The sequence below is a fragment of the Juglans regia genome, chromosome 11, assembly GCF_001411555.2.
Source record: "Juglans regia cultivar Chandler chromosome 11, Walnut 2.0, whole genome shotgun sequence".
In the NCBI taxonomy this organism is placed as follows: domain Eukaryota; kingdom Viridiplantae; phylum Streptophyta; class Magnoliopsida; order Fagales; family Juglandaceae; genus Juglans; species Juglans regia.
The window spans coordinates 15,428,224-15,447,575 of record NC_049911.1 but is presented as its reverse complement, the minus strand read 5'-3'; the positions used below and the strand labels follow the sequence as shown (position 1 = coordinate 15,447,575).

Genomic DNA, 19,352 nt, shown 5'->3' with positions numbered 1-19,352 from the left:
ATATATTTATTTGTGAGTTAATCTAAGTTGCTTCAAGATTATAATGCTCAACTTAAAATATAAGAGTAATTAATCTTTACATTACAAAAACATCGCGCAACTTTAGTTATTGCTCACTCGATTCTCAAAGGCAAAATAGTGGTTTAGCTCTATTTGACAATTGATCCTATCAATTTCTATGAAAAATTATAGTGCATAAGTCTCACGCGCACTTCCAATTTTATTCTAGACCTTTCATAAGTTTTTAGAATAATGATGGTCTAAGACTATCTTCTGACACTCATAATGATCTTAATTCGTGTCCAACAATTGCTCATTGAGGAGACTAATGTGACGATTAAGTTGCATAAATAATCTCTAGCCTTTTTTCTTGGTTATGAATATATTTGTGACATGTTTGACGACCCTCATAGCGTAATGTCTTCGTGACATAATATTTTTATGGTATATTGATACTGTGGCATGATGTCATCGTGGCATGATATCTTTATGGTAAATTAGTGATTTCCCTATTATGATATGGCCTTGAATATGATGTTTGGTTGAAAATGTTTGAGATAAAATTGTATCACTCACATATTTTTACTAGAAACTTATTCACTCTCTTATAGTCAAGAATATTGTCAACTCCCACACCCCCATAAACTTACTTCTTATTGAGCATATGAAAACTCACCACTTCATTTCACATCTTTTTCATAGTAGAAAATTCCTTCTTTTGTGGTGATAACTTTGGAGCTAAAGAATCTAGAGTGGACTTGATTTTAGTCGTAAGACATTTTGGGGTTTATGTTTTTTATTATAAAGAGAGTTTTCTTATGGTCATATCTTAATGAGAAACTCTACTTACAACCACCCTTGCGGAACCTCATGCAACCGACGCTACTTTTCATTAAAATATTTATTTTTTTAAATCCTTATCATTTCATTCCCTCTCTCTTTCTCTATCAATTTTTTTTTACCTTCTTCTTCCTCCTGACGAAGAAGAAAACATCCCGAATGGTCATCCAAACTCCAAAGTCTGCAATGGCTTGAGATATCTGGGCAGCTTAGCCTCCAGAGCCTCCGCAAAGTTTGCAATGGCATGATGCACATACATAACTGTAGAGTGCTGCAAGCGCCTAGTCTGGTTAACAATTGCTTCCACCACATCCGAGTGACAGTGCCCGCAACAGACAGTGGCTATCCCACCGAAGGCACCCAAATATCTACAACCATTTTCGTCATACAAATACTGCATTTTCCCATCTACCAAATTTAACTCTAAAACAAGATACAAACTTTTTCACTACCAAATATCATTCACACTCAAGATCACCCATTTGTTTAAGACTCAAAAAAAAGGTAAGATTTTGCATTGGTTTCTACATATTCGATAAAGATAAAAGAATATAAAAATGAATGAATGAGGTGTCAAGATATTTGTCTATATAAAAAGACTTGCCAGGTTCTTGTATAAGTGCAATATAGAAGGGCTGAGGTATTCCTTTCACTTCTCCAAGATCTCATATGCATATGGGCCAGTGTAAGGGGGATGAATGTAGTCAAAATGGGGTATTTTGGGCACGAGAAAATCATCTTCTTCTTCGAGTGTGTTTTGGGTATGGTTATGGGTTAATTGGGAGAGACAGCGAGGCCACCGCAGCCAGAAATTTCTTTAAGATAGTGTGCTTTGAAAGATCCTCTACATCTTCTTCCTCAGTGCTATTGCAAAAGAGAAGACAGAGAGCATCTAAGATGAACAAGTCGTGCATGAAACATAAACATGTACATAGGAGAGAAATGTAGGAGGAAGAAGGTCAAAAACAATTGATAGAAAAATAGAAAGAGGGAATGAAATGATAATGACTCAAAAAAATAAAATTTTTCATAAAAAGTAGCGCCAGTTGCACGAAATTTCGATTCTACAAGGGCGATTGTAAATAGAGTTTCTCTATCTTAATTACTTTTACAATTTTTGTTAAATTATCTGTATTATAATTATTTAAAATTTAATGACTCAAGCCGAAATTATGAATGAATTTTTTAGAATTATTGTATTATAGTTGTAAATAATTTGGAAACCGTGTATGTGATATATATTTGTAAACAGGAAAAAGTATTAAAAAATAAAATATAGGTGGAAGATATCAAATTCGCATATTTGGATTTGGGACTATTTGCAGTTACCAATTCTTGGAAAATATTAAATTCGCATATTCAAGAATGATCAAGCGTGTATTTCCCTACCAATATAATTTTCATCGTACATTTGAGGATAAGAATATCCATAAGTCATTGGCCCATCCTATATTATATCGCCGACAATCAAATTCTGCAATTAATGAATATTTATTCAAATTGATGCCTGGCTACATCAATGATAGAGCCTAAAAGAAATTTTTGTAAGAGCAGACCTTCATTTCAACTGCAGCCCTACACCACATAACAAACAGAACCATCATCATTTGCATGATGTATTCCCATAGTGATGTGTAAAAAGTAAAAACGTAGAAGATAAAAATGTAAAATGTGTTCCTATATTTTTTTTTCCCTTTGCTGACGTATGGGAATGAAGGGGCAAGTGTAATACCCCTAATTGAGTTGGAGGGAAAGGGTAGTGAATGAGATCCTGAATTTTCTCTCAAGGGAGAAGTTCTTGCTGTTTATGATGATTACAAGGAACTATAACTTCGACTAGTCTTTTTAAAGTATAAACTCATATGTGGCAGTGGCTTGGGTTTTCCTTAGCCATCAAACAATGACCTTAAACACCCCCACCACCACTACAAAAAAGAAAAAGAAAATGAAAGTAATAGACACTATGTCACAGCATAGTAAGACGAGAGAGAATTTCAATGGCAATAAGAGTAATATGATGATGCAATTGATGCCAACTAAAGATGTTTATGAGAAATCACATTTATATCCTACCATGCTTCTAATTTGATAGAAAAAAGGGAGATAAAGAAGCACTAACAAGATGTAAACGAGCTTAACAGCAAACAAACGAAACGGTAAAGGATACAAAGGAGGATACAAGTCTAGACAGAATTGCTGCAGCCTGATGACCTTTTACTGCAAATTTACGAGAAGAAGCCACGTCAACAACTAATACCACACTGAAACCAAAATAATAAAAAAAACCCATGCTTGAATAGAAAGAAGAACAGCTAGAGCTACTCACCTCAAAAGGTAAAGCTACTCAGAATTATCATGGAACTCAGGACAGAGGGTTCCTGCAGAGTATCCGCTGCGTTGGTCATGGTGTTCCCCCACAAAGATCTTCATACATGTCAGGAGATTCTGAAGGATTGTATCGATCCTCGAAAGGAATTTGCACCAGAAAATCAGAACTATCGTTTCCTAATGTGTTCCCTCGCCGTCTATGCTCAACTTCTGATTTCTGTGCATCCTTCCTTACACTCAAATCATTTACAGATTTTGAAACAGGAGAAGATCTACTATTATGATATTTTGACATGCCAGAATACCGCTGCTTATTCTTGTCACTCCAGGTGCTGGTCACCTTCAGATCATATCGCTCTCGTCGATGACTACTTTGAACATGTGACTGGCCACGACTTTTGTATCTTTCTGGACTTCTCGAAGGATTTTCTCTATCACGTTTGTCCCAAACCAAACTTCTCTGATCTGCATTTTGGGGGCATTCATCAAGGCTTCCTCTCGGTATCTCATAACCTTTGGCATCATTGAAACTTTTATATTTCTTACTACTATAATCAGACTGCGGCAGTGTCCTGTTGTTGTATTGGCTACCTCGGGTCGATGCATAATCACTTTTTGCTGGGTTATCAACACTAGAGATGATGTCATGAGAAGAAGGTGATTCAGATGGAAACATTTCTCCATCTTCAGCTCCCTTTGCAAAGCTCCCAATCCCTCCAGCTTTCTTGATTTCCACCATGTATTCCTCTATTATATCCCTTGTGACCTTTTAAAATGTGCCGTAAAAACAAGGCATTAATGAAATGGATGGCAGGGGGGCTCTAGAAAAAACAAAGACGCCTAGATGCCAAAACTAAGCTGATTGTACAGAACATGCATAAGAAAACGTCCAAAAGAAAGTATACGACCCTTTTAGGCAATGAACCATAAATGAAGTGAATTCTAGCAACTGCAACCATCTTGTAGTATAACAATGTACTAATAGATGGTCCACTATCTCAAACATTCACATATTCACTAGACTCTAATATTATGGAGGTTAGTGTAACTAAAAACTGACCAGCTTCCGCAAAAGCTCTTCCTATAAAATCAGATCTACAAAAAGAAAAAAGAAAGTTTTTTAAGCACAACCTTTTTTTTTTTTTTTTTGTAAGTATTTTTTTAAGCAAAACCTTTCACAATAGATTCTTCTACGCAAACAACAGGGGAACTCCATAATCATTTTGGGAAAAATATGCACAAAGGGTCAAAACGCAAGTCCTACAGAGCAGTGCATAAGAAAGATGAGAAGCAGGAGTAAATGTTTATAGCTTTTATGTATAACATAATGCTACAGTACTTTTTGGTTTTTATAAGAAGATATTTTGTTAATAATTTTTTTACAAGTATATTTTATTAACTTTGAAATAGACATAAAGCTATAGTACTTTTAAAAACAGAAGATATGTAAGCTCGTCATCAGGGGGAACCATTATGGGAAATGCAATGATATTGAACCTTAAGGATAAAATCACCAAATTAATTACATGTCATTCATCATCAAAACTACAAGACCTTTTTTTGTTATTATAAGTAAAAAAGAAAATACAAAAAGCTTGGGGCAATGGGCGGGCAACCCACCTGTTATCCTACCAGCTGGGCAGGTTGGGCAGACAAGCCAGGATGGCGGGTGGGTATCCACCTGCCCAGTTATACTAATCTGACTGCCCCCCGCCCACCCAACTTGGGTAACAGGCAGGATGGGCAGAAGGGTGATTTTTATATGTATGGGTAATTTTGAGGCATGGATTGATATTAATCAATAGTTGGGTTTTTTCAACCCTAAAAAGCATTGAGTAGAAGTTAAAAGTCGGAACCTATGAGACAAAATTCTGACACATTAGTATACCCTGAATTCCGGGCTTGGGGTAGGGCCCATAATGCACCAGATATACCTCAAGTTGGGTATCCATAATTTTTTCAAGTTGGCTATCCATTGATTAAAACAGTTTGAAATTCCATGCCAAGACGTTAAAAAACCAGAGTCACATATGTCACTGCAATTTCCAGTTTCAAGTCCAGCGAGTGTCTTGGTGGGTTGGGACCTCTACGAGGCACCAAATGAGATGAGACCAGCGGCAATTGAAAGCTAACGAACATATTTAAAAATATCGAACCAATTATGGGTAAGTGATCCTTTAGGGTTTTGCACAAGAACATTTTATGACAGAAGATTATGGTTTATGTATTATAGTGTAGTTACTGAAGGATGAATGGAAGCTCTCAGTAAAATGATTGTAGGCCTTATGGAGGATGGTTTTCTCTACGGCTTTTCGGTGGGGAATGGTAATTATGGCTCTATCGTTATTTCTCACTTGTTGTTTGTAGATTATACTCTCATTTTGTGGACCAAATACCGGGCATATCCAATCTTTGAGGGCTCTACTTCTCTGTTTTGAAGCTGTTTCAGGTTTGAGGGTTAAACTCTGAAGGTCTAAAATGGTACCGGTGGGGATTGTTCCCGATATGGCGATTCTAGTCTCTCTCTTGGGATGTAAGATATCTTCTCTACCCCTGAAGTATCTTGGCTTACCATTGGGCGCTTCCTTTAAATCAAAGCAGATTTGGAATGTAGTGATTGAGAAGGTGGAGAGTAGACTAGCATCTTGGAAGAGGTTGTATTTGTCTAAAGGTGGTAGGCTCACCTTGATTAAAAGTACTCTATCCAACTTACCCACTTATTGTTTGTCCTTGCTCCCGTTACCTGCAAAGGTTGCAAACCGTCTAGAGAAGCTACAACGTGACTTTTTGTGGAGTGGTTTAGGGGACGAGTTCAAATTTCATCTAGTTAATTGGTCAATGGTTTGTACTCCAATTTCCGAGGGTGGACTGGGAATTCGTAACTTGATGAAGTTCAACCAATCTCTATTGGGTAAATGGTTGTGGGGCTATCAACATGAAAAGGGGGGCCCTGTGGAAGTTTGTTATAGATGTGCAAGTTGGGGAGGCATGGGTGGTTAGTGTTCGAATGAAGTACGTGGTCATATGGGGTGGGTCTGTGGAAATACATTAAGAAGGGTTGGGAGATCTTCCGGAGACATACACATATTGTAGCGGGTGATGGCTCTCATGTCAGATTTTGGTATGACAACTAGTGTGGTGAACGCAGCCTCAAAGATAACTTTCCTGCCATATTTGAGCTCGCACGAGTGAAGAATGCGGCGATAGCGGACCTCTTGGTTTTTTCTAGTGGCTCCCCTCAATGGAATGTTGATTTCATTAGGGCAGCCCAAGACTGAGAGTTGGAGATGATCACAAAGTTCTATGCGACACTGTATTCTTTAGTATGACCGAGGGTACCATGCATAGGATGATTTGGAGTCCATTCAAGAAAGGTAAATTCAATGTCAGATCATTTCACAAAGTTTTAACGAGCCCAGGCATGGACACATTTCCATGGAAGAGCATTTGGCAGACAAAAGCTCCTTCAAAAGCTTTTTATTAGGCAAAATTCTCACTGCATATAACTTAAGGAAACGTCGGATAATGGTGTTAGATTGGTGTTGCATGTGTAAGAAAGATGGGGAATCGATAGATCATCTATTTCTACATTGCAAGGTGCCGAGAAACATGTGGGATTACTTCTTCACAAGACTCGGTTTATCATGGGTCATGCCTTTTAGTTTGGTAGATTTTCTAGCTAGCTGGAGAGGCCTCCACAGTAATTCACAAGTCGCAGCAATTTGGAAAATGGTCTCTATCTGCATGTGTTAGTGTATATGGCGAGAACGAAATGATAGAAGTTTCAAAAACCATGATAAGACAATGGAGGAGCTGAAAGTTTTTTCTTTAAAACATTGTTCTCGTGGGTGGGGGCCATTGTTTGCAACGGACTAAATGTCCATGACTTATTACTATCAGTTGTAAACTCTAGTTAGGTATTTCTCATGTATACTCCCTATATAATTGGCTTTGCCTACTCTTATGAATAAAATACCTTGATTACCAATTTAAAAAAAAAAAAAGGATGAATGCTAAGGTGTTTTCATCATGAATCATGAATCAAGTTTCCAAAAAAGATAAAAGGTACCAAGGGATTAAGGTTCGAAAGAAGCAAGATTGTTTTTTCTGTGGAAGCAAGAAATATAAAAAGGAAACCAAAAGGTTTTCTAAAAAAGCAATGTTCTCAAAGAATGATATCAATGAATTTTCTCTTGAAAGTTTAGTTATTTTCCCAAGTCTTCAAAGAGTGCAAGTTACAAGCTTTTCCATGAAAGATGAAAATTTTAAAGTTCTCAAAGGTTATGGGAATTGTACCCCATCATGAATGTTCAACGTAAGGTAAAGGTAAAGATCATAATGTACATCTTTCCAAAGAATGAAAGAAATGCTTGGCCATCATGTGAATGCAAGAAATGAATGAAGGAATGATCACTCAGAATCTTGGATCCACAGCCATGGAATGCATGAATGGAGTGCAACCACATTAGTATTCATCATCACAAGGGATGATCTCTACACCAAGTGCACCCAGAGTTAATTGGGTAGATCAATCCCAGTAGTGATCACACCTCATGGGACTTTTCTTGTGGCCAACAAGACTGAGTCCGAGCACAACTCAGGTCACACCAGTGTCAAGTGTGTAGGAGAAGTCATTGAGCCCAAAGCATTATGGAAAAGTCTTAAAAGAATTATGAGCTTTGTGTAACGACTTATTTCAGTAGAGGCTGGGTTGGTTGAGGTTATGCAGGAAGAATAGTTTATCTCTTTGCCAATTGGAGGCGATTATATGGCTACCCACAAACTGCAGCAGTTTGGAAAGTGATCCCTATTTGCCTAGTGTGGTGTATTTAGAGGGAAAGGAATGATAGAAGTTTTGAGGATTGCCAACAGACAATGGAAGGTTAAGGTTAAAACTTTCATTTTCAATACACTCTTCTTCTAGGCAGCCCGTGTATTTTAGCAGGTTGAGTTTCCATGATTTTCTTGTATCTTTCTGTATTTATATTTAATTATTCCTCCTGTAGAAATCCTGTGTACTTGGGCTACATCTTTTTTTTTTTTCTAAAAAACTTTTCAATTAAGTTAAAAAAAAATAGACAGTGATCATCAAAGTAATGCTTACACATGGCCTACGCAATGAATGACCTGCAGAGATTGAAGTTCCCATCACATAATAGATTCCTAAAATGCTTAAAATTTATGTGGCTAATTTAACAATATATTCAATTAATTATTACTTTTAGGCATTAGGAATTCCATTGTTATTATCGAGGTCATCCTTCTACAACACACCCATCCCCCAAAGTTGGTGTGCCATTGCATTCAAGGAGTATTTGGAGAAATAAGCAGTAAGATGAAATTAGGGAAGATTAGTTTTTATAGAAGTATGAAATTTACAAACGATCAAGAAAGGAGAAAGAGGCATAATTGTAGTACAATAGAGAAGAGACAGGAAATCCTGGAAGTATTTTAAAGCTAAAGAGAGATGGGCTACCAGCCCTGTAACACGCCCCATCACACAAATTGGGTAAATAATCAGTTTTTAAACAAGGAACATGGCCCCTAGGAATTGTTTGCACCCACAAGTTTGAACCTCAGACTTGGAGGAGCATACCCCAAGACCAATGCTCTTTCGTAAATTAACGCTAAATAATTTATGAAAGATGCAAATCTTAGTCTTGGAGTGGTGTTATATGATTAAGCAAAGCGAGGGAAAGAGTTTTTCATTTCTTGCTTCGTTGTGAGGTGGTCAGGGAGTTATGATTTCCAGTACCTTTTTTCGATTGTGTGGGTAATGCCCCAACTGGTGGAGTTGTTGGCTTTTTGGCAGAGGTCGCTGCAGAGTCATAAAAATATAGAAGTTTGGAGGATTTGTTTCAGTTGTGCTTAATGTAGTGTATTCAACAGAAATGCAATGCCCACACATTCAAAGACCATGAGAAGACTGACAGTTAAAACCCTTTCTTGTCACTGTCTTCTCATGGTCTAACAACACCCAGTTATCTATATCCAAGGAGCTCACACACAACACAAAATTGGAAAATGTAATTGAAATGCTGACTCTTTTTTATAAGCAAGAATGTAATTGAAAGACTGCAATTTAACACAACCATATCATATATTCTATTTAACTCAGCTGAGCAAATTCTTATACAGAACGGATCCATCTTAACTAATGGAGAACCACCACATTACTCTTGTATGCCATAGATCTTATCTAACATCTACTCTTCGTTGTCTCCTATTCAACATATCCTTTTCTAGTATTTTTGCCCATTTCTACCCATGTTACCCGCACCTCTATTCACTTAATCCACAACTTATGATACAGAAAATAATACTGACATTTAAGCTACACAATCTAAGCTTTAATGATACCAATTCAAAATGCATCATAATAACATCTTGTTGATATCATTACTATGTAGATCTCATATATCACTGAAATTAGCACATGGTAGAAAGTTATTGACAATAAATGCACAATTAATAATTTAACTTGGTTTCCTTCCAAAAACTTTTTTGCCTGACTGATGATGCCTTTGAAAGTTTGCAGTTGTGTAAAACAACAACCAAGCATAAAGTTGTTCTTACCTGTAGTGTTGTTCTCTTCCCCTTTTTTCCACGATATGACATTCTTCGGCGTTTGTAGTCCCTTTCTTCAGCCAATAACTCCTCTCTAGTTTTAGTCTTGTTTGGTTCCTGGCATAAACAGAAAATTTTGAAGTTATGACAATAAGAGTTAAGTTACTTCCGAGAGAGAGAGAGAGAGAGAGAGAACATTCTCTTGCCAAAGCAGAAAACTTTTAGGCTGTTCTGAGCTTTAAATAGACATGTGACTATGTCACATGATGACTTGCATCATAACCAGCATCTTACCCACAATGGCAAAAAATTGGCTGAATTATAGAACATAATAAATGCAAACTAAGACATTTAAGACCTGGATAAAGGATAATGCAAATCAGAATACAATCTAGAAAACAAAAATCTATATACTATTTCATTTGCAAAGCATGGAGCTTTACTCCTATAAACTCACATCATCAACTATCCAAATATACTTCTATTAAATGACAATTAATGCTACAAGGAAACATCTCTGATACTCTGGACTGAGTATAGGATGGTTGTGATTGGAATCACACGTTGCTTGGGAGGGAAACTAAAATAAAACTTTTTTTATTGGTAAGTTTATAATTATTCTAAAGGACTCCAATTGTGACATTGACTAGTTTTTTGCGGATATACGCTCAGATGTGGTTTGGGCTGGAGTATTTTTGAGCATGTGAGTGAATGCAAAGAGAATGAAGTTATAACTTCAATTGTCTGTATGCCTTTTAATTCATGACTACCTAAATTATGTAGCTTACAATCGATCCCTAACACTGCTTCAAAGCATAACAAAAGTGCCCTTAATGCTTGAATATGGCCACAATTTGCCTCGCAAAAAAAGAAGAGTATCATCTGCAAAAAGGAGATGTGAAATTATGAGAGAACCATTGATGTCATTTCCCACCGAAAATCCTAATAAAAAACCTCCCCCAACAACAGCCTTCACCAAACGACCAAGTGTCTCCATAACAATAACGAAGAGGAAAGGAGACAATGGATCCCCTTGCCTCAATCTACGGGAATTGTTAAAAAATCCAGCGGGGGTGCCATTAACTAGCATCGAGAAGCAAGCGGTAGTAACACAATGCCGAATCCATGAAATCTACCTATCGCCAAAGCCACACCTCCCGAGCAAATAAAAAAGAAATTATCAGTTCATATGATCATATGTCTTTTCCATGTCAAGCTTGTACAGAATACTTGGAACTCCCTCCCTCAACCTACTATCCAAGCACTCATTAGCAATGAGAACCGAATCAAGAATTTGCCTCCACCGAACAAACTCATTTTGAGGCTTAGAAATAATTTGTTCCATGACGAGGCTTAACCGAGTGGCGAAAACCTTCGAAATAATGTTGTATACCCCACTCACAAGACTTAAAGGACGGAACTCCTTAACTTCAATAGCCCTATGTTTCTTCGGGGTATGACAGCAATGAACGTCGCATTGAGGCATTTTCAAACTTTTTAAAGGAGTGGAATTCAAGGAAAACCCGCATGACATCACATTTCACAATGTCCCAAAAGCTTGGAAAAATCTCATCGAAAAACCATCGGGACCTATTGCTTTGTCTTTAGCCATACCACCAATCACCTTATGAATATCGTCTTCTTCAAAGAGTCTCTCCAACCAGCTCGCACTCTGCAGATCAATAAACTCATACATCAAACCATCAAGATTCCAATTAGCCAGTTCCATGAGGAGGTTCTCATAATAATGCACAATATAGTTCTCGATCTCAGAGGGGGAACAGAGCACTTGATTACCTAAGTGAAGTAACTCAATAGCATTACTGCACCGAAGGGCCCTAGATTTTTGTCACCACGAAGTCACCTCCATCAACAACACCCTCTCCAGTTCAGTCACAACCGAGCTCTTCCTCAGCAATACCTCCCCTGAAGTATCTCCCATCGCCTCCCTACCCTCTAAAACCTGCAACTCCTCCATAAGGGAAGTCTTCTGATTGTCAACATTTCCAAAAACTTTCATGCTCCACTTCTTTAAATCTAGGGCTGAAGAATTTTTGGTCTGGACTAGAAAAATCGACTAGACCAGACCGGACAAAAAATGTGTGGTCGGTTTCGGTCCACCATTCGTGGGAACGAAGGGTTTCAGTCCGGTCACAAGGTCTGTGATTTTTGGACCAGACCGGATCGAAACCGACCAAATTAGTATATATATTTTTTTTTATAAGTGTATTTTTATATATATATATAATATTATTTTATATAGTAGTTGTATAAATTAATTATGTAATTTCCATCTAATCTATTATCATTGACTATATAAAATATTAAATAATATATGCTATCAATTAATAATCTATCATAAATTATATGATAATATATGTAAATACATAATACTATCATACATACTCTGCTATTTACACTTGATTAAAGTAATTAGGTAATTTTTTTTTTTAAATACCTAAGTTGTAAGCAAGTATGAATAATATATGTGATATTAATGATTTATATAGTCATTACAACAGCAGTGGTCAATCTTCAACCGAATGTGATAGCTCCTCACGCCTAACCGGCTCAACATCTTCCGTAGATGACACATACACAAAGTTCAAATTTATTGCGGCTACGACAGTACATCAAAACCGTGCATTGAGGAATATTATGCAATGTAAGTCTGAGCTTGAGCGTTACTTTATGGAAGATGTCGAGGCACCTAATAAAACATTCCAAATATTAACTTAGTGGAAAGTAAATTCTAGCAAATTCACAATCATTTCCCAAATAGCCAGGAATGTACTAGTCATTCCTATCACTACGGTTGCCTCTAAGTCGGCATTTAGCACCAGAAGTCATGACTTGGATGCTTATCAGAGTTCATTGTCTCCGACCACCGTCAAGGCCCTCGTTTGCACACAGAGCTAGTTAAGTTCAACGTCCATTGGAGTAGATATCATTGATGCCGAGAGCTATAGGCCAAATCAGGTAACTTTATTATTTTAAATGATTATTTCATCATTTTAATGTTTTCATTATTTAATTTATAATTTATATGATTTTGCAGACCTAGCTGTGAACCACAGACCAATTGTGGATGATTGAGACGAACGCACCGTGAAATGGAGAACCCCCTGGCCCATTTATTAGTGAGATACTCCATACCATGATTACCATCATGCAAAACTCGTCAAAGTTAGAGGTGAAAGTGAGTTCATAATGTGTCATATTTTATGTCATGTATCACTTGGCTGATTGTTTTAGAAGTCTATAGTTAAATGACTAAAGAAAAGATAGTACATCTAATCAGTAAAACTTCACGCAGGAAATCACTATCGAGTATTGAATCGATCAGTCATCATCTCAAATGCATGGATTGTCAGGACTGATGCAGGGGACTGTGGCTATTTGAATCAAATCTATGACATTATTTATATTTTGGTGTTGTAAATTTAAATTGATTGCGAATTTGAAGTTTTAAATTTAAATTTATCGTTTGCATACATTAAATCACCTATTTTTGTATTGTACATGATTTAGTCATTGTATTTAAATTTTAGCTTTTTAACTTATTTTTTATAGTATTTTAGATTTTTTAATTTTATTTTACATTATTTTGTCTTTTTTTTTTAATATTTTTAAATAGGGATGGGCTTAGGCCTTGGATATTGGGCAGTGAGCCCAGACCCAATCTGAGCTGGGCAAGCCCACATGCACTCCGATCGTAGTCAAACTCTAATCGGAGGAGTCGGAGATGATATTACCTCTGACCTCAGTAGGAGTCGGAGGTCGAAGGTGGGCATTCCGACTATGTCGGAGTCGGAGCCCACCCCTAGTCAACTCCTTGATGGATTTTTAACAGTAAGGTAATCCAAGTTAGATGACATCCTAAAATGGATGTTATGATGGGTCAATTCAGCAAAGTTGGTCATTTTCTATCAAAATAGCAGCAAATGGCCAAGGTTTATGTGTTTTAACATGATTACAAGTCTACAACTGTGTTGCGGCTGCTTCAGTTAAAATAGGGCTGTTCATATTTCTAACAGCAATTCCTTTGGAGTATAACCTACTATACATATTCATACTTGTTTTTTATAAGTACTATCCATGTTCATACTTTTATCAGACTGAACCCGAAGAAGGGGAAAAACAAGCAAACAAGAAACCATTCTTAAAAAATGTGGAAAATTTAACACTGTTTGGCAGGAGAAGGGACAGGATAAAGGCATGGAAATATAAAGAAGATGGGGGGAATGGGTGCTGTTATTCCTTTGATGTGTATGGAGGAAGGCAAGATATAAACAAAGAAAAGAAAGGATATGTATTTCACTTGTTTGGTTCAACATGGGGAAGAGATTAGAAAAGCAGCCACCAAAAAATATTTTTATCCATTTATTATTTTTTTAATAAGTAAAAAAATAATGAGCCCCATGGAAAGATGTTCCCTCTGTCTTAAGGAAACATCCTCTTCCATCCACTACTTTCCTTCCAATCTTTCCCATCCCTTTCCTCTCAGCCAGCACTAGGTAGAGTTCCCACATATAAGAAACGCCACAAAAGTTCTCAAAAGCCCAAAGATCAGGAGAAACCAATCACACTTGAATTGATTTCTGAAGACTTAATTGTCATAATCAACAAAAGTAGTTTTTGGAAAACAAAAGATTTCCAGTGCCAAAACACTTTTTGCAAACCAAACAATATACAGTTAGCACATAAGTTCCTGCTACTATATAAAAAGGCTATGATATTGTTACCTGATTAGAAAACCGTTGCTGATGAAGTCCATCATGCTCAACTATGGACCTGTAATTAGGACGTCTTATCCGCTCCTCATCAGCTCTCTGTGATACATAATCATGCTCAGCAAATCTACAAGTAGAAAGACGTTCACTTCAGCTTTCATTATTATGAAAACTGAAAACTGGTATATCTATCAAGACTGTTACTGTACTATAGAAGAAGATCTTAAAACCATAAGTCAAACAGGAACATATCAATATAATGACACATTGTCCAACATTACATCGATGATCAAAAATCATGGCAGGACCACAATAAATAGGTAAAAAATGAACAGGTATATCAGATGGATAAACCTGGATACAATATATATCTGCTATCTCCATGTAATTAGATATAAAATGAACTAAAACATGACATTTAGAAGCCAATTTACACAACCAAAACCACGTAAATTATATAACCCGATCAATGCCATCCATCAAAGAGACTGTTAAATATTGGTTTGATCACATTTTAGGCACCATCTTAAAATATTGATTCAAGTTGATGCAAGAATGTAACATTTATTAGACATTCAAATTAATAAATAGGATACGACCCAAATCATTCTCATATTCCAATCAATCTAAATAGAGCTGTAAATGAACCAAGCTCATCAGGAATAGCTTGAACTCGACTTGAGCACGGTTCCATGTGACAAATTAGTTGAGCTCGAACAAGAATTTTGGCTCAAACATTAAGGGCAGGTTTGGGACCTCAAACAAAACACAAAATTCTCATCTCATCTCATCTCATCATTACACCTTTTTCAAATCCCCATACAAAATATAATAAACAATTCAACTTTTTTAAATCCCAATACACCTTTTTCAAATCCCAAAACAATAATAATATTAAAACTTAATATTTTAAACTTCAAAACAAAACACAAAATTCTCATCTCACCCCCCAAACCTACCCTAAATGAGTCAAACTTGCATAAGCTCAGTTCAACTCAATTAAACTCGTAAACAAAACACAAATCTGCTTGACTCAACTTGTTTAAAGCTCGTAAGAGGATTCACAATGGTTTAGCCATTTTGCATATAAATGCAAAACGGTTAACATGTCAATACGCTCTTCAATGGGTTATGTAAAGTTAATGCAAGCCATTTGAGCTACAATACTTCTCTACATTTGGGTTGTAATATTCATAAATCTAAAAAAAATTATTATTTCTTTCTTTTTCCCTCTCTTTTTTTATATTTCTCACATTCACACTTCCATTTATAAAACATAATAAAAGCTATAATATTATGAGAATATTGTATATTAATAAAGAAAAGATTGCTCACGACAAAAACTTTACAAAAGATGAAAATGGTATAAGTTCACCAAAAAAAAACAAAATATTGGGAAAAAAATTACAATGAGATTGTGTTTTGACCATGAAAAAATGAATTTAGTTTTGTAACTTATGTCCTCAACATTTTGGTAGGAAATGGTCTGTATGAACTCCATAATGAGTCTTCAAGCAGGTAATTGATTCAAGGTTCGAAGTAGGTCCGCTGGTTTTTGTTTATGACAATCGATCTATGTTTTCTTTTGTTGTTGTTCATGTTAACTGCAATTTTGAGTAATGCTTAATCTGAGCTTTTTTTTCTTCTTTGTGTTTGTAAACTAAATCTCACTTGAGCTAGAGTTTGAACTTGGCTAATACTACTTGAACTAAGCTTGAACAACCTTTTGGAGCTCAACTCGCACTCGATGAGCTAGAGCCAAGATATATTTTTGTCAAGTCCAGCTATAACGCCCCAATGGAAGGTCCAAACCACATGGCCTATTCTCTAAAAGGACAAGTCAATGATACAATTAGAGCTTCATTGAAACTTTATAAAGAGCAAGAACTTCTCTTTCCCAAGCAATGTAGGATCTCATACACCACCTACTAATTATCCATATGGGGTATCACAATCTACCCCCCTTAAATTTCCGACGTCCTCGTCGGGCCTGTCCATTGTAGGTGGCACGGCTCAAGTCCCACATTTCTGGTTGGGATAGGCTCTGATACCATTTGTAACGTCCCAATAGAAGGCCCAAATCACATAGCCTATACTCTAAAAGGACTAGTCAATGATACAATTAGAGCTCCATTGAAACCTTATAAAGAGCAAGAACTTCTCTTTCCCAAGCAATGTGGGATCCCATACACCACCTACTATTATCCATATCATATGAGGCATCACACCAGCTCAAACAGCCAATACTTGGCACAGCTCAACTCAGTACAACCCTAATCCTACACAATATTTTATCACCTAATACCAAAACATGACAATTCTACAAAAAAAAGTAGGACTCAATGAAGCAGCAAGAAGGTAGTAAATACAAAAAAAATGATATAAAAATGTTGGTAAAATTGTTAAATGAACCACAATACTTCTGCTAATTTAATCATGCAAGCATCCTTTGTTGATGTATACATTTTCAAAATGTATGTCCACCACCCTACCTTCTTGTAGGAAGCAATGACAAGGCAGAAGGCAATAAAGATATGTTAATGTCAAAATGTTGTAAAATTGTTAAATAGCCCTCAGTACTTCTCTTAATTTAATCATGCAAGCATCCTTTATTGATGCATACATTTTTGAATTTATGTCCTACACCAAATAGTTAACCCCTAGAGGTTGGCTCAAGTGGTAAAAGGATTAATCTTGGTGGCATGCTCCCTCCAGGTCTAAGATTCGAATCCTCTTGGGTGCAAAAAATTTCTAGGGGCAATTGGCTGGAAAGCTTCCCTTGCGGGAAACTCCTTACCGAGAACCTATATACCCGGGGATTAGTCAGGACTTAATTCTTGGACACTCGGTGCCAATAAGAAAAAAAACATTTATGTCCTACACACATCCTACCATAAATTGTGCCAATAAAAAATTGCTAGAGCATAAAAAATTTTAAATTATTACACTTCATTTGAATTATCCCACTACATTGGCCTGGTTTAGTTACACAAATGAAATTATCTCATCTCATATAATTATTACAACTTTTTCAAATTCTCATACAAAATAGAATAAACAATTCAACTTTTTCAAATTCTAAAATAAAAATAATATTAAAAAATTATATTCTAACAAGATTTTATTCAACTTTTAACTTTCATCTCATCTCATCTGTATAATCAAACTAGACCTAAATTATCTCTCTCTTTTTTTATGACACCCCTACCTTCAATTATCTCTCTTATTTTGAATTATCCCCCTACTTTTTATTAGCTTTCAATAAAGTTCTCGGATGCCAAAAAAAAGGCCTAGTGCCTTGTGGTATTTTTTGTTCTTAAATCGAAATAAAGAACAATACAGGTATAAAAAAGAATAGTAACATACTGTCGATACTTACGAAAGTGGTCGAGAAGGCCGTAAACCCTTGATCTTCTCTTCAAGCAAAGCCCGTTCATGCAGTGCAGCTATAGCAGCCGCGACCTGTGACTCAAAAATGACCTTTCCAGTAACGGTGCAGTTCAGTTTATTGTTCATGGTTGTTTCAAGTAATTGGGCATCGCTAATACCACAGCCATTACCAAACAAATTCTGAGAAGGAGAAACCTCTTCTTCTAGAGTGGCAGACTCGTTCACCTTTTGCTCAAAGGGGAACGCCAACAAGCCAAGTGCAGCAGCATCTAATATACATTGCTTAAGCATGTTAATAGCAAATAGCTTCGCATTCATTTCCCCATACAGAATAGAAAGCTGAGATGCGAACCACATCAATGCTTGAACCAAAACGGGACACTTTAAACTCATATTCCTCCCCTTATACATCTGATCCTGATCCCGATCCCGATCCAAGCTTCGAGCTTCCTTCACAATTGCCTTGAGGCACAGCCTGAACAGCGAAAAGATATGGTCCCTCAGAGCGACATCAAGCACAACACCACCATGAAGCGGCGAACTGGCAATTACCCAATTCATCAATCCATACTCTCTAAGCATCGTCGTACCCCGAGAAAGCGCACGAAGAACGCCATAGGAGTAGGCACTAGGATAATCCCTCCAAGCCTCGGTTTCACCTCTAATTGCCACTAACTCCGACGGAGTAATCTCCAAAAAGCACTCCTTCCGAAGCCCTTCAACCTCTTTTCCGCCACAATGAACAAGATCCGCGAACTCGACGGATAAAAAGGTCGGAATCGTGAACGTCCTCTTCGCAGAATCTAGACTCGACAAGGATACAACACCCGGGCAGTCCCGGTAGAAAAATATTGAATGAAAATTGCAGTCGAAAGGGGAATCGGATGAGTACTGGTGGAGACGATTTTGGCGGGGGAGATTGGGATAATGGCAGCGGAGAGAGTGGAGAAAGAGGGAGTGAGGGGGCATGAGATGGTGGTGATTGAAGGGGCATGGGACGTGATTGGGGCTTCGGTGTGGTTTCGGAGGGACGAGAATGGAGAGGGAGTGGAGAGTTTGGTGGGAGAGGCAGATGAGGCTTTTGAGGGAGGAGAGTGTGGTGTGGAGGTCAGCAGGCTTTGATGGAGGATTCTGAGGCTGAGAGTAACACAAGTCTCGGCTAGGGTTTTGAGGAAAAGAAACGGAAGACGCGGAAGAAGGGTCCATCAGTTCACTTTCAGTTTAGAACAGAGGGGAGGGGAGGGGAGGGGAAGGGAGTGACGGGGGTACAAGGAGAAAGGGTACAAAGTGAGAGCGAGGAGCGAACAATAACATCGACTTGAGTTTTAAGGCTGTTTGTAAATAAATTTCTTTTTCAAAATTCACATCTCATTTTTAAATATTATCTAAATACAAATATTTTAATTAATCATTATAATTATTTTAAATTAATCAATATAATTTTTTTAAAATTTTATATAAAGAATAAAAAATAATTCAATTTTTTTAAATTTT

The 19,352-nt window shown here is 36.9% G+C and overlaps 1 protein-coding gene across 1 annotated transcript; it reads right to left on the bottom strand.

The window, feature by feature from the left end:
• Positions 1-2,297: 2,297 nt before the first annotated feature.
• On the bottom strand, positions 2,298-19,131 carry LOC108995773 (U11/U12 small nuclear ribonucleoprotein 48 kDa protein-like). The gene is made up of 5 exons (XM_035682734.1): positions 17,848-19,131; positions 14,481-14,595; positions 9,745-9,852; positions 3,167-3,934; positions 2,298-3,057 (listed from the first exon to the last, which is right to left on the bottom strand). The coding sequence occupies exons 1-4, from the start codon at positions 19,062-19,064 to the stop codon at positions 3,242-3,244; spliced, it is 2,133 nt and encodes a 710-aa protein (XP_035538627.1). The 5' UTR covers positions 19,065-19,131; the 3' UTR covers positions 2,298-3,057; positions 3,167-3,241.
• Positions 19,132-19,352: the final 221 nt, after the last annotated feature.

Bases quoted from the DNA above. Each gene is read 5' to 3' on its own strand.
- LOC108995773 (XM_035682734.1), bottom strand. From the start codon at position 19,064: ATGGACCCTTCTTCCGCGTCTTCCGTTTCTTTTCCTCAAAACCCTAGC. The intron at 9,853-14,480 runs GTAACAATATCA...TGTTTATGCCAG, and splicing joins AGCAACGGTTTTCTAATCAG to GAACCAAACAAGACTAAAAC. The intron at 3,935-9,744 runs GTAAGAACAACT...ACATTTTAAAAG, and splicing joins GGAAGAGAACAACACTACAG to GTCACAAGGGATATAATAGA.